The 27,586-nt window shown below is 46.5% G+C and overlaps 1 protein-coding gene across 1 annotated transcript; it reads right to left on the minus strand.

Moving 5' to 3' along the window:
- Window positions 1–427: 427 nt before the first annotated feature.
- LOC133918482 (protein CYPRO4-like) lies at window positions 428–6,648 on the minus strand. Its single transcript, XM_062362375.1, has 2 exons — window positions 4,868–6,648; window positions 428–933 (listed from the first exon to the last, which is right to left on the minus strand). The coding sequence occupies exons 1-2, from the start codon at window positions 6,518–6,520 to the stop codon at window positions 652–654; spliced, it is 1,935 nt and encodes a 644-aa protein (XP_062218359.1). The 5' UTR covers window positions 6,521–6,648; the 3' UTR covers window positions 428–651.
- Between the last annotated feature and the right edge of the window lie 20,938 nt (window positions 6,649–27,586).

Raw genomic sequence — 27,586 nt, forward strand, 5'->3', positions numbered from 1 at the left:
AGAAATTCGAAATAAGCTTGAGTGAGTTGGAGTTACCAACCGAGTCTTGAGATAAGCTCGGCTCGGCTCATTAATAACCATAATTTATATATTTTTTTTATTTCTAATTAAATATATAAATTGTAAAATTATTAAACAAATAAGAGACTTATAATTTTTGAGCCAAGCTCGGGTTCGCTGGTGAGCTTTGAGCTTGACTCGAATCTCAGACAAACAGGTCTTGAATCGAGCTTTTATACCGAGGCAAGATCAAATAGCTCACGAGCATGTCCCCGTTGAATCGAAGAGTAATGCTACTCAGAGCTGCACGAAAATCCTGTTTCAACGGAAGTTTAAACTGTTTTTCTGAGGTTGGAAGTCTTGCATTGATCGACCGATCATGGGCAGAAGCAAAAGTATAAACAAGTTTGCAGATAACACAAACAGATGCCAAAAAAGAAAGGAAACGAGCAGATTTTTCGTCAACATACATAGAGTTCGAGATCTAGTGACCCAACCATGGCGAGATAGTCATCAAGCCTAACAGTTAAAAGTCTACCAAGAAAACAAAACACGTCCATTAAAAAAAACGAAAAACAGATTATCTATAGGGTTGAGTTACAACACATGGGAATCAATCAACAGGCCCTAAAGATGAGAGGCAGCACGGAGCTAGTGCCTGCTGGATATGCTGAAGGAGGTGACCTTCATGGGCGTGGCCACCACCAGCGGCGCCTCCGGGGAGTCGCTGACGGCGTACTTGTCGTGCATGAAGCGGCTGGCGACGATGGACTCGTCCTTGGGGATCACCTTGTAGCAGTAGCAGCTCTTGAGCCCCTCCTGGTACTGGTAGCACTCGTGGTGGCTGTTCTTCACCTGCAGGAAGTTCCACACCACGCTGTACTTCCCCACTGTGGCCACCAGATGTCGCTCCTGCTTCCCGTTCTCCGTGACCTACACAATCCGATAAAAGTAGACAACGGTTTTTTGTTAATCAGAAAAACAGCATCCAGGATGTTTGCTCATTACATTTACTAAATACATCGTTGTCATTTGCTTATACGGATGAGTATTCGGTAACATGGAAATCGCTGTGCAGGTAATTCAAGATGTAGCAGATGCAACAATGTTCCACTACCATAAGTTTCCTAATACAATAATGAGTAATGACTATTCTTTCAAAAGCAGCTCAGACAATGTGTACCATAAAACTGCATCATTTGAAGTGGTACAACAAAGCACACAACCTGGTTTCCTGTAACAGTCCAATTTTTCAAAACCAAGAAAATTAAAAAAAACTTTTCCAAAGAAAATAAAAAAAGTCTTGTAAAAACTAAATAAAAAGGCTGAAACCCATCTCTCTTTCTCTCTGATCCTGCCCAGCCCAGGCCGCCATCTCCTCTCCTCTTTCTCTGCTCAGCTCGCATAGCAGCAGCCTGCCGCCGCACACATGGAGATCGTCGAGTCCGAGCCAGAGAGCAAGCAACAACCACCAAAACGGATTCACTGGGGACCCTAGAAGCTAAGGCCTGCACCGAAATGCACAAAGCCCGAGCCGGTCATGAGATGACAACAAGATTGCATCCGCCAGCCGCATGGGAAGGAGATCAAATTCGTGAGATCGTGAGATTGAGTTAGAGATAAGCTTCGGATCAAAAGAAGGAAGAATACAAGGATCATACACGAGTTTTTGCCCAATAGATAAGAATCTGAGGCCACTTGAATCGTCGGAATCGAGTTTGATCCGCCGCCGCCACCTCTTTTCAAATCCGAGTCGAATTGGAGATAATAGAGCCACCTATGTATAAATATGCGATCCCAGAGCATTGCGTAACTTTTGCCCATCGAGCCGAGGAGAAATCGTCGACAAGAGCCTAGCTCCGACGAGAGCCAAAGCTTCAAGCAGCTGTTCACCGTCGCTAGCCCCAACCGCGCATTGCCGACGACAACTAGTAGCCTAGCCAAGTTCGTCGTGAGCACATGGTCCTGTTCCGCCGCTCGTCGAAGCGTTTGGAGCACGACGATGAGCTTTTCACCGTTCGCCGATGACATGCCATCGCGGAAGCCCTCGGAGCCGCCATCCTCAGTGTCGGGGAAGGAAACTAAGGTGAGTCGTCCGATCTCGGGTTAACGATCGCGATTAGATGAATGTGTACTGATTTGTCGGATAGATCTGAGCCATTCGATCTGAGATGAACGGTTAGGATTTAATGAACATAACAACGCTGTCACGAGACCCTAACGTCGTTCGTCTACCATGTCGTCTACCATGTAGGTTGGCCACGTCAGCGTATATGCACTCATGGCAGTCCCACATCAGCAGCTGAGCTGACGTGGAGTGCACAGTCAACTTTTGTTTTTCTTTTTGATTTATTTCTGGATGCTGATGTCATAATTGGTATATATTATGCAAGAAATAGATTTCCATTGTAAAAATAATTTTAAAAATAATAATAATTAGGAAATTAACTTTTAATAATGTTTTATAGGTTTATTTAATTCTGTTTAATAGTTTTATATAGTTTAATAATTCAAATAAATTCTAGAAAATTCCTAGAAAATTCCAAAAAATCCCAAGCAACATAATTTCATATGTAGATAATCTTTTTAGCTCTGTTTTGGTCTTTAGAAAATCATAACTTGTTAACCATAGCTCCGTTTTGACCCGTTCTTCCGTCGAAGTGTCCGGAAAAGCGTGATCTTGTATGTGATGATGTTTGTTGTGTGATGTTTGATCCTCTTTGGATCTTGGTGTTTATGTATTGCCTTTTTCGTGCATGTTGCAAGTAGAAGCCAACGTTCCGGATGAGGTAGAAGGACTGCAGGATCAAGATTTCGAAAGTCCAACTGAGTTTAGTGAAGGCAAGTTGTGTTTTTGAACTTATTTATCCCAATTTTTAAAATATTTTGTTTTACAAACATGCGTGCTAATAAATTGGTCGGGAAACCCAAGAGTTAGGCTTTACCCTAGTTTTTCCTTATCACCATAGTATGGTTTTGGGTTATGAAAGGACAAATGATACTTAGACTTGCTTTGGGATGGAAATCATGATAATTACTCTACGAAATTAATAATGGTCATATGTAACAATGATAAAATAATTATCATCGCATAGGGATTTGAGCATGTCATATGAGGAGACCGGCATGGGATGTACGGTTAGGAATGTGATAGTCTTGCTCAAATCTAATGACCGGTCCATGAGGTAATATTTCGGTGCTTACAGTGCACCCACAAGCTTGATATGGGATGAGCCTTACTAATTAATTTATTTTACTCTCAGTATAGTCTAGATCAAACAGAAGAACGGTGAATGGATGAGATGTCCTGGGATCCGAAAGGCGCAAGAGGTGGCTTTCGTTGTTGAGGTGTATTCACGCGGCAATGAAACCTTAACGGGTAGGCACATGCTGAGAGGGGAATTGTAAAGATTTTGCAGTGGATTCCTAACGCACACCTCTGAAGCGTGTAAGAGTTTTTCATCAGCCAACGGATGCTCGGCAAGTAAGACGAAATGTCTTGTGGATAAAGTGTACAATCTCTACAGAGTGTAAAATGGTTAATCAGATGTGTTCACAGTTAAGAGTGACATAGAAAACCTACCATGATTAGAACTTGATATTTTAGTTAGTTTGGTCAGTTATGATTATGGGAATCATAGTTGATGTGTTGTTAATCGTAGTAGTGGGAACTATGATTGAAGTGTTCAACCATGATGGATAGAACTTTGGTTGAGGAGAGAGTTGGTTAAGTCAAGATGATTGGAATCGTGAGGTGGTTTGCTATTTATAGTTGTTACTTAATTAGTATTGGTTTTCGAATATTTTTACTTAAATGTTGTTTTATGCAAAAGTCATTTAGCCATATTCTTGTCAAAGTCTTCATATGCATAATATTTCCTTCACAATTTATTGAGTACGACACGTGCTCGCTTTTGCTATCACCAAACACTTAGTTGGAGAAGGTATTGAGAAGTACGCTAAACATGGATCGTTCTAAGACATTTTCTACATCGATCATGCATGTGAAAGAGTCGTAAAGGATTAGAGTATTTATAGTTGTTTAGATTCCGCTGCAATTTAATTGGTTCTTCAACCCTTGAAGGTCATTTGTGTAAGACAGTTTATTCGATTAAGGTATGGATATTATAATGATTATCATTAATGAAATCACTATATGTTGGAATTGATTCATAAGCCCATCACATAGATGAGATTGGTTTGTTCTTTAAACCGGTCTCAACATTTCTATATAGTCACAAAAATGTTGTGTTTATCAGCATTGAACTTGGAGCCTAAACACTCGGTAGTTAACTCAAAGCATGAACTCAATTTAAGCCAATGTGTTGATGGCAACACTACACAAGTCAAGGTAGATAGAAATTTGCAATAGCTACATTATTCTGTTAGTGTGGCAAAGCTAACAATATTCCATCCTATCTGCTACTAAACTCAAACTACTGAGTTGCTGGTTGTGACAGTATACAGCACCATAAATAGAACAGAGCATCATGCTGTCGTGTGTAGGACTAAAAACTCCTATGTATCAGGCTACATATCTAGTACCAAGCAACTCCTATGTATCAGTCACAATTCCATGTAGTAATAATAACTTAATATTAACATATGAAAAGGATGCACAATCACTGAAGTGAAATCCTAACATCAATAAGGAAAAGCTGCGTAAAAAATCTAGCAGGGAATGATCTGGGATAGATAGATCTAATAAATTCATAGTCACAGATTACAAGGTATACTAGATAACCAAAACTGTCATTTTTTATCATGCGAATTGCTACCAGATAAGCGCAGCATCATTTTCGCATACTGCACCAGTGATAAATTTGAACAAAAAGTCATAGAAAAAGAAATGGTAAGATATACTGACCCATGAGAACCTGCCCTCGCGAAACTTGCTGTTTGCCCCTGCTAGATGAGAATCCAGTGGATTGAGCTTCAGCAACCTTGGAGCAGCAATTCTATTCCCCATTCTCCCACCAAATCCGGTCTTCTCCTTCCCATCCTTGTCGATGAAAATGGTACAGATAAGAATCAGGTATGTATCAGTTGTCCCCAAAATCCACTTCCCATCATAAGTCACATCCACATGAGTGATTGGCGAACCCAGCCCTGGGAAGGCTGTCTTCGCCATCCTCATAGAGCTCTTTGAATACAAGCGGATCTTCCCATCCAATGATCCAACTACAATGGAACCATCACCAGTAGAAGCAAAGCACTGAAAGTTTGTCCCCCTGGAAAATTGATGGCCCTGGGTCCATTGCAATACTGGTGATTCAGCTGCACTTGCCAAGTTCTGCACAATGCCCCTACGGTCCCTCATATCCCACCGGCACAACCGGTTGTCATCCAGACCCAAGAAGGTGGACTCGGATGGATCCATCTGTGCACCTTTGCTATCATTTGTGATATCCCTCATGTTAATATCCGCTCCATCCTTCTCAAACTTCCATTCCGACACCACCTTCCCTGTCTCAATATCCATTTGATGCACCCCTTTGGCATGTGGCTTCCCATCAGTCGCTGGGCTCATCAGGAGCATGTTAGTCTCGGCCCGCATCAGAAGGGCCTTCTTTGGTGTGGAGAAGTTTGTGCTCCCTCCAGAGAACTTCACGGACATGCCCTTCCCGTGTATCCCATGCTCGAAATTTCTCACCACCTGAATGCCCGAATCTCCGACGAGGAAGCTGTTATCCAATGCGCCTAGCGCAAGACTCTGTATTCCACTCCCTTCCTCAACTGGCTCCTCAAATTCCCGTAGATCCTCCATCAATGGCTTCAGCATCGGGCTCCGCGCAGGCATCGGGCTGCCCCTGGGGCCTGGAGAGAACCCGTCCGTGGCGTCCTCCCATATGGACTCGTCACCGTCCTCCGGGCGCGCCCACGCGGCGAAGTCCTTCCCGAACACCTTGGCGCGGCCCTCGTCCGTGGCGGCGACGCCATAGCTGTTCTCGAAGAGACAGCTGTGGTACTTGGCGCAGAAGTCGCCGAAGCCATCGGCGTTGAGGAACTTCAGCGCCCAGACGCCGTCGGCGACGAAGTCCACGCGGCGCTGCGCGGGGAAGGTCTTGAGCTGCAGCTCGGGGCCGACCCTGGCCCGGATCTTCGACCCCACGACGAGGCACCACGGCCCGGATGCGGGAGCGTCGTCGTCCTCGTCGTCGCCGGAGCGGACGAAGGAGGCCGCAGCGAGGCGGTCGGAGACGATCCACTTGGCGGAGGGGGAGGAGCCGCCGATGTGGAGATAGAGCTTGACGGCGTTGAGGGCGGCGGGGTTGGCGCTGGGGGCGGGCCCGGGGCTAGGGTTCGGAGAGATGGGCTCGCTGTACTTGAGGTGGAGGTTGCGGAGGTGGCGGTCGATGGCGCCAACCGAGGCGGGGGTGGCCCCTGCTCCACCAGGCTTGGAGGAGGCGGAGACCGGGGGAGGCGTGCCGTAGTCGGAGGAGTTGTCAGAGGCGCGGGACTCGGTGTCGTCGTCGGAGTCGGAGAGGTCCAGTTCCTCACGGCTGTGCGAACCCCCCATGGCGGCGGCGGTTAGGGTTTCGGCGAGGATGCGGATGGGAGGGGAGCGTGAGCGAATTTGAAATTTGGGAGCGGACAGGGAAGGTGGGGTTTGCGTTGCAACTAGCAAGTGAGGGGAGATCTGGGAGACGAATAGAACACCGAGATGAGGGTTGGGGGGGGGGGGGGCAGAAAAAAATTCAGAATCGAAGACGACCAAACGGTACACTGATTCAAAATTTTCAAAATGGAATCTATTTCTCAAATTATCAACAGCTTCAACTAATTTTCGAAGTTAAAGATGATCAGCTCTATCAAACAGGTTCTCGCTGATCTGAATCACCCATTATGCTGCTCAGATTAATTTTTCAAGACCATATTATCCAGTAAACCAGAGGATGGACCGAATCACCTTTCTTTTTTTACGAGAAGGGAATGGGGTTATATTAAAATTTAAAGCATAGTACATCCTCTTTTACAGGACAACCTCTTTTACAAACAACTCCCAAAGAAATAAAGAAAAAAAAACAAAAAAGAACAACAATGTCCTTTTTGTAATCTTCTTCGTCTCCGGAACCTTCCACCAGTCGTCGAGCTGTTCCGCAATGAAGCGAAGCAGACCATTGATGTCGAAACCCAGACCTCCACCCGAGACCAACGAAGTAGTCCAAACATTGGGTCGTCGCATCATCCAACACCCTAGACCTACTGTCAGGGTGTAACTTGCACACTGAACGGATATCGGCAACCACCTCGCTAGCAACAGAGGAGGAACCTCGTCCCCAACATCTGCACCGTCGAACACACCGAAAATGGAGACCTGGTACACCAAGTTGTCGCCATCGAGCCAAAAACCAGCAGCCCGGGAGCACAGAAGCAAAACAAAGGTAATTCGTTCGGTAATCATTCTTAGGAGGTCCGTAGTTCATTGTGTGGTCAACTAGGATGATTTAGTGGTTGATTCGCTCGGTTATTGATCCTATTGCGTCGGTTTTTAGCCTGATGCGCATGGTTATTACCTTGTACTGGCAAGGGTTGTTAATATTGGTCAAGTTAATTATTACTTGAGACATTTATGTATGACTAGGAACATGACAGCACATGTTTATCAATTTAACATGTATGAACATAATTATTAGTAGGTTAACCATTGAGCTTTCTTCTTCCAACAGAGACAATACAAACTAATTGATGGCGAATAGAGATGTGGTGTGGCCGCACGGGGACAATTTGGCCCCGAGGTTTAGTGCAATTACTGCAATAAGGAAAAGAAAGGCGGTGGTGCCACAAGGTTAAAAGAACATTTGGTAGGGCGTGGAGAGGTTAAGTGTTTTGAGAGAGAGAGAGAGAGAGAGAGAGAGAGAGAGAGAGAGAGAGAGAGAGAGAGAGAGAGAGAGAGATTGATTTTCACTGGGCCTGAGGGACTTCCGGTTCTCCATGCGCACCACCTTGGATTTTGAGCGGTTCGGATGCTGCGCCAGTTGAGGTTCCTCAGTACTTCCAAGAGTGAGGTGTCATAACGAGATGTGTATAAAAAACTAAGGTGTTGGTGTCCAGACATAGCCATGCATGTACGGTTTTGACCGGGAAGCGCCCATGAGCCCCCTGGGTAGTAAATGATAGGACCGGGGATATTTCCCAAAGTGGCTCCACCTTCCACCCTAGGCGTGAATCAATAGTTGGTCAGGCTATAAAAGCAGGAGTTACCCAGCCGGCCACCCATCAATGCTTTTTTGCAAGGCAAGAAGACAACTCTTCTTGTGGATCATGGCATCCTCCTCCCATTCTTCGTCAAGAAGGTCGATAATTTTGGAGGATTTGGAAAGGGTTGAGTCACCTTAGACGCTAGCTCCACTTGCTGTGGTTCCCCTAGGGGCAGAAAATCTCAAGATCCTACTCGCAGGGTTGGAGCCGGCCGCCATTGTGCTTCCCTTGCTACAGAGAGGGTCTCCCCTTTCCACTCCCACTTGATGTCCAGCCCGAGCGATTGTCCCGGTCGAGGTTATTGACATCTCCGGCGACGAGGAGGAGATTGATTGGGACCTTCTGAAGGAGGAGGCCGATGAAGAGGAGAAGCAAAAGGAGGGTCAGCTGGGTTCACTGGCACCGGTCAGCAGCTCTAGCAGGATCTTCGCGCCAGCCACACTCCCTAGCCCCCACGCAGGCCGTTGTCTGATTCCCGAGGCGACTAGCTGCTGCCCCAAGGAAGAGTATAAGAGGTTCCTCGACTCGTTTAAGGACAAGTAGGAGTCCATATACTTCTGAATTCTTGGAGGTGGTGGATCTTTACGATTTGCAAGAGTTAGGCGGAACCTTTCCGTTAACCTGGCTCTAGCCACTCGAGTCGAGAGGGAAGAAATAAGCATGTAATAGGGTAGTTAGCCCAGTTGAATGTAATCGACATGCCTGTAACCTATCTTTCCCATGGACGAACATATTCCGTCCATTTCTGATGGTCTCGTCGATGGCTGGAAGACCGTACGGGAGCCCCACGGGTTTTGGACCGTCTGGTCCAAACCACTGTTTGGAGTGTTCAGAGAGTTTTTCCTGTGCTATCACGGTGATTAGGCTTTGATCATTCCGCCTTCCTCGTTAGTTAGGCTTTCAAAGCGTAGGACAACCCTTAGCACGACAAGTCCCTCGGCGGCGACCAACGCCTGACCTGAGTGGATACTTGTTGCCTTGCAATCGCTATCCCGAGCCGTTCGTACCTTTGATATTGCACGAGCAATGATCCTACACTGTTAAAGAGCCCCTAACCATTTGGTTATTTTAACTTCTTGGTCGCGAGATCCCATAGTGGTTGTCAAGCGTTGTCGTGTGTTGTGGTCGGAGAGCCACTGTGACGGGGGTCCGTTGTTGGTCGTGAAATCCTGCAAAACAGAGAATCTGGTCGTCCGGAAGATTCTACAAAATAGAGAAATAGGCTCGTCTCCGAGCAACCCTACACATAGAACTTGCGCAGCAGGGCGATGTTTCTGGAGTTGTGTAATTCACAGGTGTCCTCTATGGCTAGCTTGACCGCACCAGGTCGGGTGACATTGACCACTTTGTAGGCCCCTTCTCACTTAGGGGAGAGTATATTTCGACCAGCCTTATTATAAATTTGCCTAAGGACGAGATCACCTACGACCAGTCTTCGCTCCCGCACCTTGCAGCTATGATAGCGTCTAAGGCTTTGCTGATATCGGATTGCTCAAATTAGAGCACGCTCATGGAACTCTTTGGTCAGGTTTACATCATCCTCTCATTGCGCCACCTGGTCGTCATTCGTGTAGTTGGCCACTCGAGGCGATTGAAAGGTGATCTCAAAGGGAAGCATTGCCTTTGCGCCAAAAACAAGGAAGAAAGGGGTTTCATCCGTAGCCCTACTTGGAGTCCTTCACAACGACTAGAGTACTGTGAGTAGTTCATCCACCCAGCATCTTGAATAGCTTTTAAGCCGATCAAAGACTCGGGTTTTGATCCCTTGCAGTATTATCCCATCTGCCCTTTCGACATGTCCTTTGCTCTGTGGGTGTGCCACCAACGCATAGTAAACTTTGGTCTCGATCTCTTCGCAGTAGTCCTGGAAAGCACTACTAGCGAATTAAGCCCCGTTGTCCGTAATTATGCGATTTGGACTGCCAAACCGTACTACCAAACCCCATATAAACTTACTTGCTACTGCGGTGGTGATCTTCCTGACGAGCTCAGCTCTATCCACTTGGTGAATTTGTCGACTGCAACGAACAGGAACTCAAAACCGCTTGGGATTTTAGGGAACAGTCTCACAATATCGAGCCCCTAGACGGCAAAAGGCCAAGAGAGTGGTATAGTTTGCAATGCTTAGGCTGATAAGTTAGTTTATCGACCATGGTATTGACATGATACACACTATTTCAGCAGGTCGCAAGTATCCTGGAGGACAGTGGGCCAATAAAATCTTTGTCAGAACGCTTTTTCGACCGATGTGTGGTACGAAGCATGGCTACCATATATGCCTTCGTGGATATCATAGAGCAATGTGCTCCTCTCTTCTTGAGTGATGTATTTCAGTAAAAGGTTATTGCTCCCCCGACGGCAAAGACGTCCCTCTACCAGGGAGTATCTGCGGGCTTGCCACGAGACCTTTTCTGCTAACGTATCATCATCAGGGATTGCTCGATCCTAAAGGTAGTCCGAGATCTGATCCATCTATGCTGAACCCAAATCGAGCAGGACGATCACATGATAGACACCCGAGGTCGATGACATAGAAGGAGACGTTGCCTCCAAAGGTGTTGCCTCTGGTACTCCGTTTCCAAGTGGAGCATCCCCTTCACCTTGGTCCGAGACCATGATGGATGGTAGTGTGAGTCTTTCTTCAAAGATTTCGACTGGGACAGGTTCATGAGAAGAAGCTAGACCGATCAGCTCATTGGCTAGGAAGTTGTCCTTACGAGAGACGTGCTTGACATCGAAACCGAAAAAACATCGCTCTAGTCTTCTCACTTCGGTGAGGTATGCCACCATTGTTGGATCAGAGCACTAAAACTCTTTATACACTTGGTTAACAACCAATAGCGAGCCCCTTATTGTTAATAGGCATTTAATCTCAAGTGCGGTGGCTGCTCGCATTCCAGACAAGAGGCGCTCGTATTCTGCAATATTGTTAGTGGCTGTAAAATATAATTGAACTACGTACTTGAGGAGGTCATCGGTTCGTGAGGTCAGGACCACTCCATCCCCCGCTCCCTTCAGCGTGAACGATCTGTCAAAGTGCATGGTCCAGTGCTCATCTGCCTCTAGTTACTGTACCTGCTCAGGCTCAAAGCACAACCACTCAGCCAATGTTTGGGACTTGATAGTCATTCAGGGGATGAATTGTAGATCAAATTCCCTAAGATCTATTGTCCACTTTGTTATTCTTCCTGTTGCATCCCTATTATGAAGAATTTCTCTAATAGGGTGAGGAGATCACCTTGATTTTATGGGCCTAGAAGCAGTATCTGAGCTTGCGAGAGGCCATCAGAATGGCGTATAGTAGATTCTGAGCATGTGGGTACTGAGCCTTCGCATCGTGTACGACCTCACTGACGTAGTACAATGGTCCCTGAAGATCTTCTCGCTCAACAACCAGTACCGCGCTCGTGACTTGTGGGGTAGCTGCAACATAGAGCAAGGGATCCTTGTCTGGTCGAGGTGCGGTCAGTACATGAGGGTAGGAGAGGTACCTTTTTAGATCTTGGAGGTTCGTTTCCGCTTCTGGGGTCTACCGAAAGTGGTCGCTCTTCTTCAAGATCTTGAAGAGTGGCAGCAACCCCTTTTCTCCCAGCCTTGATATGAACCTACTCAAAGTTGCCACACATCCCGTTAGTTTCTAGACTTCTTTTAGCCTGGTCAGGGATTTCATCCGGTCGATAGCTCTGATCTTGTTAGGGATTGCCTTTATTCCTCAACTGGAAACGAGGAACCCGAGCAACTTCTTGATGGGACTCCAAACATGCACTTCTCAGGATTCAGCTTCATGTGGTATTTCTGAAGGTTGTCGAACATTTCCTGGAGGTCCACAACCAGGTCATCCTTGATTCTACTCTTTACAACCACATCATCAAAATTTGCCTCGATGTTTCTACCGAGCTAAATACAACATAGGTAAGTGGCACAGACACTTTTTAAACCAAAAGATATTTTTACATAGCAAAAGACCTGGAATGGTGTCACAAAAGCAGTATTCTCCTCATCTTCCCTATACATGCTAATCTAGTGATACCCCGAACAAGCATCTAAGAAGCTTAGAAGATCACTACCAACGGTTGAGTCAACAAGTTGGTCGATTTGGGGTAGAGGGCAGAGATCTTTTGGGCACACCTTATTGAGGTCGATGAAGTTGATGCACATTCTCCACTTACCATTATGTTTTTGGACCATGACTAGGTTAGGCAGGTATTCTGGGTATTGTATTTCTCGGATGAAGCCTGCCTCCAAGAGCTTGTCAATCTCCTTATGAAATGCTTCCTTTCGGCCGGCTGCAAACCAATGCACTTTTTGTTTAACTTGTCGCGCGTCAGGTCGCATTGATAACTTGTGCTCAATCATGCCCCTAGGGCCTCCTGGCATATCAGACGAACTCCATGAAAAGATGTTTGCGTCCGTCCAGAGGAAAGTGATGAGCGTAAGTTCCTATTTGGTGTCCAGGCTGGCCCCTATCTGGACCGTCCTGGTCGGGTCAGAGTCATCAAGGCATACTGCCTTAAGCCGTTCGTCCTAGCTAGGGGCGACCAGAACCTTCATTGGGCAACCACTAGGCATAGCGTTCTCCGACTGCGACCTGGGAGTTAGCTCGACCATGTTGAGGTTCCTCTTGTCGCAGTGTAGGGTCGTCTTTGCATCGCCAAAGATGGTGATAGCTCCGGTCGGACCAAGGATCTTGATCGCCTGATACGCATGGTGGGCAACAGCCATGAACTGGGCCATTGTTGGTCATCCAAGGATCATGTTATAAGCGGTCCTGAAATCCACCACATCAAACATAACCTTTTTGTTCCTAAAGTTACTTGGTGAGCTGAAGGTGACAGGCATCTCGACCTGCCCAAAGGGTTTAGCTGAAGAACCCGGGGTGATCCCAAAGAGGGGGGAGACGATTTCAACGTGCTCCTTGGGATTGGTAAGGCGTCTAGCGTGTCGGCGAAGAGGAGGTTGATGAAGCTCCATCCATCGATCAGCACACGACCAAGTTAGATGTTCTGAAAGATCGGTTCGACCACAACAGGGTAGCGACCATATCGCTTAACACTCGTGGGGTGGTCGGCCTGACTGAAAGTAAGGGGCACCTCTGACTACTTCAGACGCTGGCTTGGGCCCCGCGTGGTCATCCACACCTCCCGGATCACTGACTTGTATTCCCTGTTCGAGGAATATATCGTGGCACCCCTGAAGATGTGGTGGACCATGTGATCGGCCTGCTGGTACCCCACTGCCAACTAGTCGGGGTCGCCCTCATTCTCAACATCTTCGTCGTGCCTAGACTTATGGTCTCCAAGCACCTTGTTGATGATGCCTTGCACGACCTTACACTCGACCAGGTCATGGGAATCTATGCGGTGGATCAAGCAGTAGCCGTGGCCCTTCTTACCCCCCTTTTTTCTCGAAGCGCCAGCGTAGTTGGCCGGTTTGCTCAACCTCCATGACGTCAAATGGTACTTCCTTGCGTTTGTTCTTCTTTTTCTACTTCTGGCCAACCCCTTTAGAGGAGGCAGGCTGGTCGAAGGTCGGCCATGACCTGATGTCAATCTGACGCTCTCGAGTCTTGGCGGCCTATGCACACTTGTCTGCGAGCTTGAAGAGCTCGGTAGTGCTTTAGGTTTCCTTTGTGGCTAGCTTCTCAACAATCTTTTGGTATCTGACCCCTCTCTTAAATGCTAAGACCACGAATTCACCTGTGATCCTTGGAATAGTGTTTTGGTGCTCAGTGAAGTGCTGAATGAAGTCTCGCAATGACTCACCTTGTCGCTACCTGACTTGGTATAGGTCGTCCTCGACCCTAGCTCGGGCATAAGTCCCCTGGAAGTTGGTTACAACTAGTCGCACAGATCCTCCTAGGAGTGAACCGACTCGTGAGGGTGGTTCATAAGCCAGGACCAAGCTAAACCAATCAAGGTGGTCGTGAAGTAGTTTGCTATGACTTTCCCGTGGCCTCTTTCTATCTGCACTATTGTGATGTAGATCTACATGAACTCCTTGGGGTTGGTCGAGCCATCGTACTTTTCGGCTAGGACCGGTCAGAACTTGTCCAGCCAGTGCACATCTCGTAGCCGGGTTGATAGGGCATTACACCCTATTCCGTAACGAGGAGTCACCCGCTGATGGGCAACAACACGTGCTCGGAGAGAGAGACAACAGTCACACGATGCTGGGGAGGGGATGGAGGAATCAGATGCCTCCCTATGTGGGGGAGGCAAGTGGTAGGGTTACTTGCCCTTTTCCTGCTCTCTCTGAGCGCGGTCATCCTGCTCTTGTGTGGCCATCTGGCTCTAGATCACGCCGCGGAGGTCACGTTGGCACAGAGAGTCATGCAGGTCAGAGGGTTTGTTGTCCTGATGCGGCGGACATCTCTGAGCACTCCCCGTTACCGAGGGAGGATGAGATCTTTCCTGTCGTGGGGCCTGCCATGATTTTTGGTGATCACGATCTTCACCAATCCTAGCGATAGACATGGTGTTTGTAGCCGTTGTTTGGTGTCGAGCGGTCTCAACCAGGAGCGCGAGTGTCACGTCCAAAATCCTTAATCACGCAATTAAGCATAATTATGCTTTTTAAGCATTATATTTAATTTTGCGTAATTGTAATTCGGAACACTAATGCACTTCGTTAGAAGTCAATTGGATGAAAGAAGGAAATTTGAGAGGAAAAATAATGAAATTTGTAATCAAAACAGACCATTTTCTCTAAAATGTGGGCCCCACATGTGGACCAACCACCCAACCACTCAAGTGGGCACCCCCACCTGCTCTCTCTCTCCTCCCTCACTCCCCATGCCTCCACCTTGCAGCTGCAACTGCAGCTCACCCCTCCCTCTCACTCCCCTCTCTAGCTCTCTTACTCTCCCTTGGATTTCTCTCTCTAGGAGCAAGGACAAGGTATGTATATGGTATCATTGCATTCTCTAGCTCGTGAGCTACTCATCTATCCAATTCATTTTCGTTTTCCCGAAGGATTCGAGCCAATTTTGATGATTTTTGGTGATTAGGGTTGAAACGTGAAGAACACTGAAATTCTTCGTCTCCCGGATGTTCCCTCCATTCCCCGGCGGTCACCCAACTCCACAAGCATCTTGGGTAAGTCCCTTAGGCTTTCTATGGTATGAATTCGTAATTTGGGTGGTCGATTTTGACTTGGAGCAAAGTTCATAATTTTTGAAGTTTTGGACCAAAATGAGGATTTAGATATGATTTGAGTTAGGAATCGAGTTGCTAGGTTGATGAGTAAATTCTAGACTCAATAAACTATCTAAAACATGTTCCCCAAAATGGAGCTTTTTTGGACAGTCCAGAAGTTCCAGACAATTTTTTGGAGGTTCCACAGTCCGGAACTTCTGCAGAAATCTGCGGAACTTCCGCAGTTACTATCCATTAGGCAGTCCAAAAGTTGTAAAATTTATAATAAATTCTTCGTAGCTCCAAAAATTATGAAACTAATTTTGTTGGTTTCATAATAACCTAATCTACCTATTAAAAATTTCCCCAGCCATGAAAGAGTTAATTAACTTTATGAGATAAATTAATCAGGTTAAAGCTTTATTAATTCACCGTTGGTTCCTTGCAAGTCCAAAATTGATGAATCCAATTTTGCTAGTTTCCTTATGACTTGTTCTATCTAGGAAAAATATTTTCAGCCATTATATGCATATTGTGGCATATATTTGCACATCATTCATACTCATTGCATTGCACGCGTTGATCCTTTTTAGAGAACGACAATACGTCGATCCCGGAGGCCGAGGGCGATCTCGACGCGTCCCACCTATTTGAGCCAGTGCATCAAGGCAAGCAATTAACTATATTAATCCATCTTGTGTAATTGGATAAGTCTAAAATTGATGAAATATGCTTATGTATGTATGCATGTTTAGTGAGTCAGTGTTAGGTACCAATGGGTAGAACCTATGCCGATTGCACTCTTTTACCTTGAATACTTGTGTATTTACATTCCTTGTAGCCTTGAGATGTTGTTAATGTCTAGGTATGAGTTCGACTTATATTCTTAGCCATGCTTAGGTCATTCGGTAGAAGTTGAACGACGGCGCATCTCGTTGTTCGCGAGCATAGGATCTTCTTATGATTATATACACTTGTTGAGGTTGAGATGGCTGTATGAGTGGTGAGTATGAGACGAGGTATGGGCGGTGCTAAGAGGTGTTTTATCCTACCCGGATGTGGAGTTCCCCTGGGTAGGTCGGTAGAGGAAACCGGACACCGTAGACCGCTTTACGTCGGTTAAGCACCGATCGTTGGTGTTGTTGGCTTTAGCACTTACCTTACTCATCACATGCCGATCTAATGGTAAGGTGAGCCGAATACCTTCGCAGCTGTGGCTTTTTGGGCGTGGACATCAACGGTGTGATCGGGCGGGCTTGTAGCGGTACTAGTTTGCTCTAGGAGTAGTTCTAGTACCGCCGCGCCGAGTGATGCATGATACAAACAGTTGGGGCTGGTTGGGAAAGGTTGTCATGAGTACTCCCTTATGTGCACTTTGGCCGGTGGCACAAGAAGAATGGTCATCGTGTCATGTGGGCCCAGGAGTATCCCCCTGCAGGGTGTATAAACGGTTCGAACTGCCGCGCTCTCGGTCGTGAGTATGCTTCTGTCCATCTGCATCGGTCATAGAGTTTCAAGTATGGTTTGTGGTTTGGTATGTGGGAGATGGTGACGTTGGTTCTTGTTACTTATTGATACACATGTTGGTTACAGTTACACTTGTTCAGTTGTTAGTTGCAGGGTAGTTTTCATATGTTTTGGTTAAGTTTCAGTCGCTCACACATATGTCTAGAATGCTGAGTGCATATGTTTTACCTAACCTGTGGCTCATCCTTGCTAATGATCAAAGCATAATCCTTGGAGTCGAGCTATGTATATGTGCTCTATATGGTTTAAGTCTTGCAAGTACCTTCATACTCATTACTGCGCTTTCAGGTACTCCTGCTGCTGAGGAAGATGCTGTTTTTTGCTACTTCGTGCCTACCGATCTTTGTGGCGGGCAAGAGTAATGCATCCTACTCTGAAAGTGGCATTTTTGAGACGGTGCCTAAGGGCATGCGGCACCGTTCTCTTTTGTTGTTTATAAGTTTAACTTTCTGCTGCGTAGTTCTTTTGTGGTTAGGAGTTGAGGGGTTTTGTCTCCTCCTAGCTCGCTTTTATTGTAAATTGTTGAAATCAGTTGCATGCTTAATACTTGTAATATAAATGTTTATTACTCGCTCTTTATTAAGCTATGTTGTCATGTACATGTTGGAAGGCATTTGTTCCGATCCTTAGGCACAAAACACGTGCCGGAACTGCCGAAGCAGTATTCTGTTTAATCGCTGAAGTCATGATCGTGTCAGTGATCTACTTAGTAATTAATTAGAATACCGTTTAGATGGCTCCCCATAGTGTAGTCACGCAACCATGACGCTAGTGGTGAACCCTCCGATACTGCTAATGGTGGGTGGCTAAGAAGCATTCACACAGTCTGTAGATTCCGTGCAGGCGTCATGGCCTCATAGTTGAGCTACCGAGCGCAAAGTGGTGACATATCATGAGGGGGAGCCTGCGACATTTGTGCAGCATGACAGTCTTGGTGACGATGCCACCAAGGACCGCATCCTCTGCGGCGGCTCCTCCGGGTGACGCTGTGGTGGTTGGGACCGTGCCAGAGTGTCCCCGTGACCTGTGCCAATCTGGTTCTCCTCTGGGCATGTGGCCTAAGGATCATCGTCGGCACTCAGAACACAGGAGCCTCTGTTGCCCCCTGTTGCATGAACTATAATGCAAATTTCCCGTTGAGCCTCGGAGCCTTTAGACTCCGATTCAGTGTCTCATACCTAGAGCACACCGGGCTCATCTGGGTCGTACCCTATGACGAACACCTCGTCGTGACTGGGGTTCTCAGAATGGGACTCAGCGGTTGCTGTGGATCCGGCCATAGGTAGCCCACTCTAATCTCCAACACTTACTAAAACGCAGAAATGCGCCCCCTACCTGGTGCGTTAACCGTCGAGGGTTAGCCCTTGATAATGATTCCAGGATGTACTAATCGATGGGCTCGTGAACAACACTTGTGGTGTGTGTGTGTGTGTGTTTGTAATGAACTCAAGAACACAGGGGTTATCCCGGTTCATGCCTCCTGAAGGATAACAACCCTATTGCAAGTGTATTTTATTTTCAGTGTTTGTGAACTAGTTAAACATGAGTCCCCCTTTGCTAGACCAGTTCTCTTCTTTATATACAAGAGAAGGAGAACTTACAAGCGGACCCTTTTCTGTTGACCCATACGTAGCTAGATGTACTTTTCTCAGGCCATCATCACGCGGAGCGTGCACGCTGCACCTTATGCTGGTGGTACTGCGGGGCCCATCCCATCCTCTTGGACTCCTCCACTCTTATCTTACCTCGGTAGCCCTGCCTATCCACTCGTCGTGCGTTGCAAGCTTATCTGCCAAGTCATTCTGTCCCAACCTTCCGTGAGTCCTCCTGCAAACTCATCCACTTACTTGGTCATTCTGCAGACCCTGTCACATCTGTCATGTGGTGCTAAGTCAGTATGTACCACACCACTCCATAGAAATTAATGCTACGAGATGGGGTACTACCCATCTATGCTGGCCAGGACTTTGTTCGCTGGAGGAGGAGCCTTAAAAGGAAAACACTTTAGTAGATATCAATAAATGTGACTAGACAGGTTAGATATGGATGATCCTGTGACCAGCCCTTCGCAAGGAGGTTCGTCATGCAAGCCTCGCGCTGGTCGTGCGAGCCAATGGCTAGTCACATGATGGGCAAGGGTTTATAAAATATTCCCCACCGGACGCCATATCCCATGTGGGGCCCGTTAGCCAAGATGCCCCCTTACTCAATACTCCGATAGATTCATTTTCTATATCTTAACATTCTCGAGTTCATATCTGTTTATGGATTTCCTTGTTTCGATTATGTTTTTGAGAGAAAATATGAAAATATAAATGGTTTGGGTTTTTGACCATTTCTGTCTGTTTTTATCCCTGCCTCTACAGCGTCATGGCTCTGCCTTGGCCCCTGTCTCTGCTGCGGCAACGCTCATTCACATCGAGCATGATGGGGTTGGTGGGCTAGTGAAGCACGACCCGAGCCACCACTTTCTCTCTCTCTCATCCACGTGGGCTGCGCGTCGGTGGCCATGTGATTCTCAATGGGCTGTGCCCGTCAGGTTAGGTCGCATTGCCATAAGGCTGACACCTTTTTTAAAATATTTTATAATATTTTCAAAATTACATGGCTATTTAGAAAATTTTCAAAAATAGGCTATCGTCGTCCATTCATAAGGAGAAAGCAAGGTCTCACACGATGAATGGACAAGACCTTATGGGCCCCAGTGGTCAAAGCATATTAAATGCATTTCACTAAGGTCTCACTCGTTGAGCGGATGAGACCTTGCTCTCGCCCGCTGAATAGGTGAGATCGTCGTTGGTGTGATGTTGGGTGGGCCCACCCAAAAGGTGTCACCCACTGTTGGGGTGAGACCTTTTGGGTATAAAACGCAGTGTGTCACTCTGGTCAACGTCAGCACTATCATTTCTACTGAACCGAGCCGAGAGAGAGGGAGTAGAGGAGAGGGGAGGGGAGGAGGAGAAATTTTACAACGAAGCCCTGCTGGAGGAAAAATGTATATTTTTTCTCTATTTTTTTACAAACCCAGTATGATATCCACTAGTGCTAGGTTTTGACATAGGTTATAAGTTAGATCTAGGATTTTTTTTTTTGTTAGAAACACGGTAAGATAGCCACTAGATGTTGGTTAGAATGTAGATCTAGGTTTAGAATTAGGGTTACACATAGTTTAGTAATGGACGTATATTTTAGCAATTAGATGTAATATTTAGGCAAATGTTAGTTATTATACATAGGATTTAGATATAGTGTAGGCATAACTGAGGTAGTAGCTGTAGGATTTAAAGATGTTTGATGTAGCAACACGGTTAGTTTTTGTTGTAGTATAGACTACATGTTGGGCCATGCTTTTGATGAACTTTTGTATTCTTGTAGATGTATTTTTATGTAATTATTTATGTTATGTCACAATAATGTTAGGGTTTGTGTCAATGGTTGCTAGGTATGTCAGATTAGCGACAGTTTAGGATTTTTTATGGGGACATTAAATAATTATATGGTCCGAAGGGGGCAGTATTGTCCGTATTTCAGGTAATGGATAAGAGTATCTCCTGGCCTATGCACAAAAGTGTCGGACACTTATACGTCAGGTTGATGCGGGGTTTTAAAATAGACCCTGAGGTTAAAGAGATGATCGTTAGAATTGTAGGCAACCGTATGAGATATGCTATGTACTAGGATGCGTATCCGCTCAGGGAAGATCAAGCCTGTAGGAGGTACATGCAGGATATTGTGCATAGAGGTTGGTCTCCTATGTTGCTTGTGCAATGGAATAATAAGGAGCCAATTAGAGAGATACATGGTGGGAGGTACATAGAGGAGGAGGGTGATGAGAAAGAGTATGCTGAGGATATCGATCCGGATGGTTCACATTCATCGGATTATCTAACTGAATCGACCGATGAGATAAACAAGAGGGAACAAATCCATTCTCTAATTGAACAAATGGAGTGGGATGATCTTGAGGTTGACGAATCTCTTGAGTCTGATATATCGGATGATGAGGACGATGCTCGTGTTCCAGTGAACTAGAACAATCCACAGTTTAACAACCTTGTGGTGAATGAGGGGAATCAGGTGTCCTGGGAGTATACGCAGAATGAGGTGACCAAGGGTGCTAGGTATCCGACCAGTCAGACCATGAAGGATGTTGTGACTCAATGGGTGATATCGTTTAGACGATAGTTTTATGTTGCACTACTACAGAAATAGGCTTATATGTCGGTCTATCTCAGTTTCTTATGAGCTGGCAGTGATGAAATATCACTGGCGTTTCGTATCATAGACTAGCACTAAAAGGCCATTCGAAAAGAACCGGCAGTGAAAATTCATTTGATGTCATTTAGATATCCAAATAATCGTTTGAAGTTTCAGACAGAAGATGTCAAAAGTATTGTATATGCTAATGGTATCACTAGTACTTCTGTGGTGGGATGATAAGGACGTATCCCGCAAGCTGAGAGGTTCTGAGTTCAAGTGTTACGAACCGCATGCACGCGTATTTCACATGAAAAATCGCGTGACTTGTGACTTGGGACGGCGCAGGCGTGGGGGTTCCTCAGGTGTAAAAAATATATTTTTTCAATTTTTCCAGCCCCAAAAAGATTGATTCGGTGCCCAACTACCACTACGGCTGAAGCCTTCAGTCGGTAGTGATAACCCCTTCACTGCCGGTCCCCACTGCTGACTCCAAAACCGGCAGTGAAACCCCTTTATGGGTCGACAGTGAGGGGTTTTTTTGTAGTAGTATTTTCAAGTCAAGCAAGAAGAAATGTGATGTGAAGTGTGTGAAGGAGGGTTGCCCGTGGTGGGTGCACGATTTTAAGGGGAAGTGTGTTGAGTATTGGGAGGTATCGATTGAGGTAGACCACACTTTCACGATGGACGAACCTGAGCCCAGTCATAGGAACATCACCTTAGCATTTGTTGCCAATGTGATGTAGAACCAAATTATAAACAATCTGAACTGCGAACCAGGATTCATAATCAGGCAAATTGAGAATAAGTACAAGTACACTATCAGTTACATAAGACATGGAGGGCAAAGAGAAAGACAATTGAGATGAGATTTGGGACCTACAAAGCATCGTATGACAATCTTCCACACATGATGCAAACCATGACTCGAAGGAACCCGGGAACGTATTATGATATTGGCAAGTACCTATTATTGTTCAAACCTAGCAAGTATGTCAAGCGATGCTTCTTTGCATTAGGACTATGTATAAAATCTTTCGAGCATTGTCAGCTTATCCTTTGCATCGATAGCACATTCTTTACCGGCATGTACAAGGGACAGATTCTGACTGCTATTGGGGTTTATTTGAACAACCAAGTGCTATCGTTGGCCTTTGTATTTGTGGAGAGTAAGAACACTACCAGTTGGTATTGGTTCCTGTACCATGTCAGGATGATAATTGTTGGTGCTCGGTCGAACGTGTGCCTTATACATGACCAGCATGCTGGGATGCTCCCGGCAATTCAAGATCTGCAGAATAGAACAGAATATGGCATGATGGGACCTGTGTGTCCAGATCTACAGAGTAGGTTGTGCATGAGGCATTTGGGGTGCAAACTTCTTCCGCCAATTCAAGAACAAAAACCTTATGAACATGTTCAAGAGGCTATGCGGTCAGAACTAGCAGTGAAAGTTTGATACTCTTTGGAAGACACTGGATGAGCTGATGAAGAAGCAAACACAAGAGCATGCAGGGAGACCCGTTAGGGGAACGGAGGAAGAACCAGTACCTCTTGAGTCCCTACCAACGGACAATTGTCACATCCTAAAACCGTAATCACGTATTAAGTCTAATTATGCGTCATTAGGGTCATGATTAATTTTGGGGCATTTTACTATGGAACGTTAGTGCGATTTGTATAAAGTCAATCGAATGAGAGAAGGTAATTCAGGAGAGAGAAAAATAGAAATCACATTGAAAATGTATTGTTTCTCTAACACATGGGCCCCATCGAAGTGGGCCAAGCACCCCTCTCTCTATCACTCCCGTGCTCCCAACCGGCCCAAGGAGTTGAGAGTTCTCTCCCTCCCTCCCTCTCTCAAGCATTCTCTCCCTCTCCCCAAAATCCAACCTCAAGATAAGGATTTGAGGTATGCATGTGGTACTCACGTAATCACGAGCTCATAAGCTACACATCCGACCAATTCATTTTCGTTTTCCTAGAAGATTCGAGCCAGTTTTGACTCGTTTTGGTATTCTTGGTTGAAGAACGAGGAGCACCAGCGTTCTTCCTCTTTCCGAGCTTTCCTCCATCCCCCGCTGGTCACCAACCTCCACAAGCACCGTGACTAGGTCCCTTAGGCTTCCCATGGCAAGAATGCGTGATTTGGTTGGTCGATTTTGAGTTTGGAACTAAAGTTGTGAGTTCTTGAATTCTTGAGCTTTGGAGCTAAAATCAGGATTTAGGTGAGATTTGAATAAGGAATCGTGTTGCTAGGTTGGTGAGTGAGTTCTAGACTCTATGAACTATCCCAAACATGTTTCCCTTTAGCTTGGAAAGGCTCGCAAATCAAATCAGCCGAGTTTTCCCCCCTCGAAGAAACGTCTCTGGACAATCTAGATACTCCTGATCAAACCGGATAGTCCGGGTAGCCCAGTGAAAACCCCATCAAATTGTATTCAAATTCATGTGGAGTTAATGTATAATTTAAGTCTAGAACCCTTTGTATAGTGCATATACATGTTTGTGTAGCATAGATTTAACATTCGAGTGGAATAGACCGAGGAAAAACACTTTAGAACTCAACTTGGCCAGAAGCCGTAGAGTCTGGGTTAAACCTGGAGAGCCTGAGTAGATTCGTTTTGGAGTTAGCAGAGAGCCCCACTCAGAGCCTCACCCGGAATGTCTGGCCTGACCCGGAGTATCCGGACTCACCCGGAGGTTTCGGGTTAATCAGAAAATGGCTAACCAAGACCCCAGTCCGGAGGATAGCCCGGAGGTTTTGGAACCCAGAGTCTCCGAGTTCAACCTGGAGTCTCTGGCCTCCTATTACTTTCCCGGTGTTGTTTAGATCGTAAGTTTCGTTATTCCTCCGTATGTCTTACACTTTTATCTTATTGTTATGCATGTTGTAGCATACATTGTGCATTTTATTCATGTTCATCATTGCACACGTTCTTCTTTAGTGAACTAAGAACTGGAGCGTGTCGTGATCGTGGTTGAAGGCGACGCCGATCTACCGGAATGCTGTGAGTGTTGCGCGGGTAGAATTAGGTGGTCACCTGAGCAGCAAGGCAAGCATCTAAGCATACTTCTCCCAATAATTTAGATCTCGTATGATATAAATTGATAAATATGTTTTATGTATGTTATGCAAAAGTTTGAGTTGTTGTTGGGTTTGGTATGGGTAGAACCTATATTGATGTATTACTTTCCCCGTCTTGAGTATTGGAATTCCATATCCTTGTAGCTGGGCTTTAACTTGATGATGTCTAATTCAAAAGCTAACCGAATTGCTTAGCCATGCTTAGGTTCTTTGGTAGAAGTTGAGCGGTGAAATGTTTCATCGTTGGCGAGCATAGGCCTAATTACTTACACTATGATCACAATGATGGGTTGATGGTGTTGGTTGCATGAGTGGTGAGGATGAGTCGAGATGTGGGCGGTGTTAGGAGTGTTTCTCCTGCCCAGATGTGGAGTTCCCCTAGGTAGGTCGGGAGAGGAACCAGGATACCATAGACCACTAGCATCGTTTAAGCATCGATCGTTATTGTAGTTGGCTTTAGCACTTTCTGTGCTTACTACATGTTGTATATGGGAACGATAAGCGGATTACCTCTGTAGTTGCAGCTTTTTGGCATGCGGGGTCAATGGTGTCAGGCATGAGGTCGGTTGGGGTATCCTGTTTGCTCCGAGAGTAGTTCTGGATGATCCCCGCACCTATCGGTGCATGATCAAACAGTCAGGGTGTCACGGCCCAGAGTTTCTAAACATGTACTTAAGCGCTAATGAGCATCATTAGCATCATTTGTTTTTGTTTTGAGTAGTATAGACTTGCAATGTGGATTAAACCGAATTTGGTTAAAGCATCTCCCAAAACTTCCATGGAACATAGGGCTGGTGACAATTTTAGAAATTAGTAGATGCCAGGAGGAGAATATAAATGAATTTTTCCAAATTTTTGGGAAATATTTAGAAGGCATAAAATTTATCACAAGTTGGAAAATATAGCATCTTTGAACAATTTTTATTCAAAATTGGCTCAAGCATTCTGGATCAAACAAGTTCAAATGGGTTCCTTATGAATTTTAGTTCCAAACAAAATTTGTTTTACCAATTTTGGACCTTGGGAAGGCATTCAAATGGATAGCTAAAGTAGTGGGGATATTTTGCCGGCCGGTTACTGTTCCTCGGGTCCGCTTGTCATCCCCCCCCCCCCCTCCGGCTTCTCTGCTCTCTCGGCCGTCCCCTCTCACAGAGCAAGCGGCGCCGCCCTTGTTGACTACGGTGGCCAGGCCACGTCGCCGAAAAACCGGGACACTGCACCGTGCCTTTATCTTCCCCTCCCTACCCTCTACTTCCCTCTCTCTCTCTGCTCCTCCTCTCGCACAGCCGGCGCAGGCAGAGGCAGAGCACACACACACAAGCACCGGTCGCCGGCCAAATCACCGCGCCACCGATGGCCTCCACCGAGCCCGGGCCACGAGAAGCGCAGAGGAGGGTCGCCGAAGCTCTTCCCCGCCGTTTCCCCTCCTTTCCTGGTGTTTCCCGCGCGATTTGAGCTCGGTCGAGCCTTCTCCCTCAACGCCGGCAGCCTCCTCTCTGCCCCTCTATATCGCCCCGCTGTTCTACAACCTCACCGGCCCAAACCGCTGCACGGTGAGCTTCCCCGTGCTCCTGTACACCTTATGCGCGCGCCGTTCTCCCTCCGTCCCGTCGCCGGCACGGTGGTCCGCGATAGTCGAACCACCGCCGCCTCCCCACGCATGCCGCCGGCCGTGCCGCCGTCGAGCTCATCGGCCGGGAAGCACGCCGTTAGGTCCACGCACTAGCGTAGAATGTGTAGGTGTGCTCGGCCAGGCTTATTACGCCGCCGTCTAGCCGCCGGCGGTCTAAACCGAGCCGCCGCCGTGCCCGTTCCGCTGTGCGTCACCGCTCGCCGTGCTCCAGCCATCGCCGGCGTCAACGTGTGCCCCCACCAGGTCCGCGTGCCTCCCCTGGTGGTGTTGCTGCCCTCCCCGGCTACCGACGTGGCACCGCTCGCCGCTGGCCGTTTTGGCGCCGTGCGTCTTTGGCGCCTGGCTGTTTTGACCCGGGGTCAAATAGCCAGCCCCACTGGTCAGTCCCTGGGTTAGCCGGCCCGGGGTAGAAAAAGTTTTAGGGATTTTAATATCCGGTAAATGGGGTTTTAAATTTGTTTTCCAATATATAAATTCGGCTAAAATATTGTAAATTGCGTAGAAAATTGTAGATAGCTCCAAAAATTATGAAACCAATTTTGTTGGCTTTGTTATGGCATGCTCTACCCATTAAAAATACCAGTGGGCATGAAATGTGTGCTGTAATTTATTGAGTAATTGAAACATGTTTAGGCTTTGATAATTCATAATTAAATCTTGGTAGCTCCAAAATTGATGAATCTAATTTTGTGAATCTTGATAAATTGTGCCCTGTTCAGTAAAAATATACACCCTCATGTTAAGCATAATTAACTTTCCATTTTGGTTTATGCTTTAAAGTATTTCGGGAAATGTTTAAATGGTTAACGCTAATTGCAATTAGGAAATATTTGATGTTTTAAGCGCAGGGCATAATGCATGTCACCTTCGTTGTCGTATGGCTTTCATACTCATCATTGCGTGCGATTATTCTTTTAGAGAACGTCAATTCGACGACAGAGGCAAGCGAGGCTATTCCCGGAGGTTCTAACGGTGGTGATCGTGGTTCGGGTAGTTGTGAGCAACAGCTAGGGCAGCAAGGCAAGCATCGTTCATATTGCACCGCGTCTACTTGAAATTCTAATATGTTATCTACGCTTATGTATACATTGCATGTGTCGGGTACCGAGTTGGGTAGAACCTATGCCGATGCATTCTCCCATTTCGGTCACGTGTCATGTGTTATTCCTTAGAGACTAGTGGTGTCATCGAGGTCTAATTATAGTTCGCTATGCTTAATGGTACTTAGGCTTTCCGATAGAAATCGACGACGGTGTCCACCGTTGTCGCGAGCCTAGGGCTTATTACTTGTTCACACTTGTGGTTGTGTTGATGACGAGTCGTTTTGGTGAGTGGTGAGTTGAGACGAGGTGTGGGCGGTGTTAGGGGTGTCATCTGCTCACGAGGAGTCCTCAGGCAGTTCGGGGAGGGAACCCGGACACCGTAGACCGCTTGTACCGGTTAAGCACCGACCGTCGGTGTAGTTGGCTTTAGCACTTACCTTACTCACCACATGCTGATATAATGGTAGGCGAGCTGATTACCTTCGCAAACGTGGTCATGTGGGCCTCGTCATAGACGGTGTGAGTCCGGTTTGAGTCTGGGCTTTTAGCGGTATTGGTTTGCTCGTGGAGTAGTTCTAATACCGCCGCGCCGAGCTATGGTTGATCCACATGGTTGGGTCTGGTTGGGAAAGGTTGTCACGGGTACCCCCTTGTGTGCATCTTAGCGGGTGGCACAAACCATATGGTCCCTGTGTCGTGTGGGTCCAGGAGTATCCCCCTGCAGGGTGTATAATCAGTTCGAACTGCCGCGCTCTCGGTCATG

Source organism: Phragmites australis, chromosome 5 (genome assembly GCF_958298935.1).
Source record: "Phragmites australis chromosome 5, lpPhrAust1.1, whole genome shotgun sequence".
Lineage (NCBI taxonomy): Eukaryota > Viridiplantae > Streptophyta > Magnoliopsida > Poales > Poaceae > Phragmites > Phragmites australis.

Coding starts and splice junctions, on each gene's coding strand:
- LOC133918482 (XM_062362375.1), bottom strand. CDS start 6,520: ATGGGGGGTTCGCACAGCCGTGAGGAACTGGACCTCTCCGACTCCGAC. Junction 934..4,867: donor GCGAGGGCAGGTTCTCATGG/GTCAGTATATCT, acceptor CGGATTGTGTAG/GTCACGGAGAACGGGAAGCA.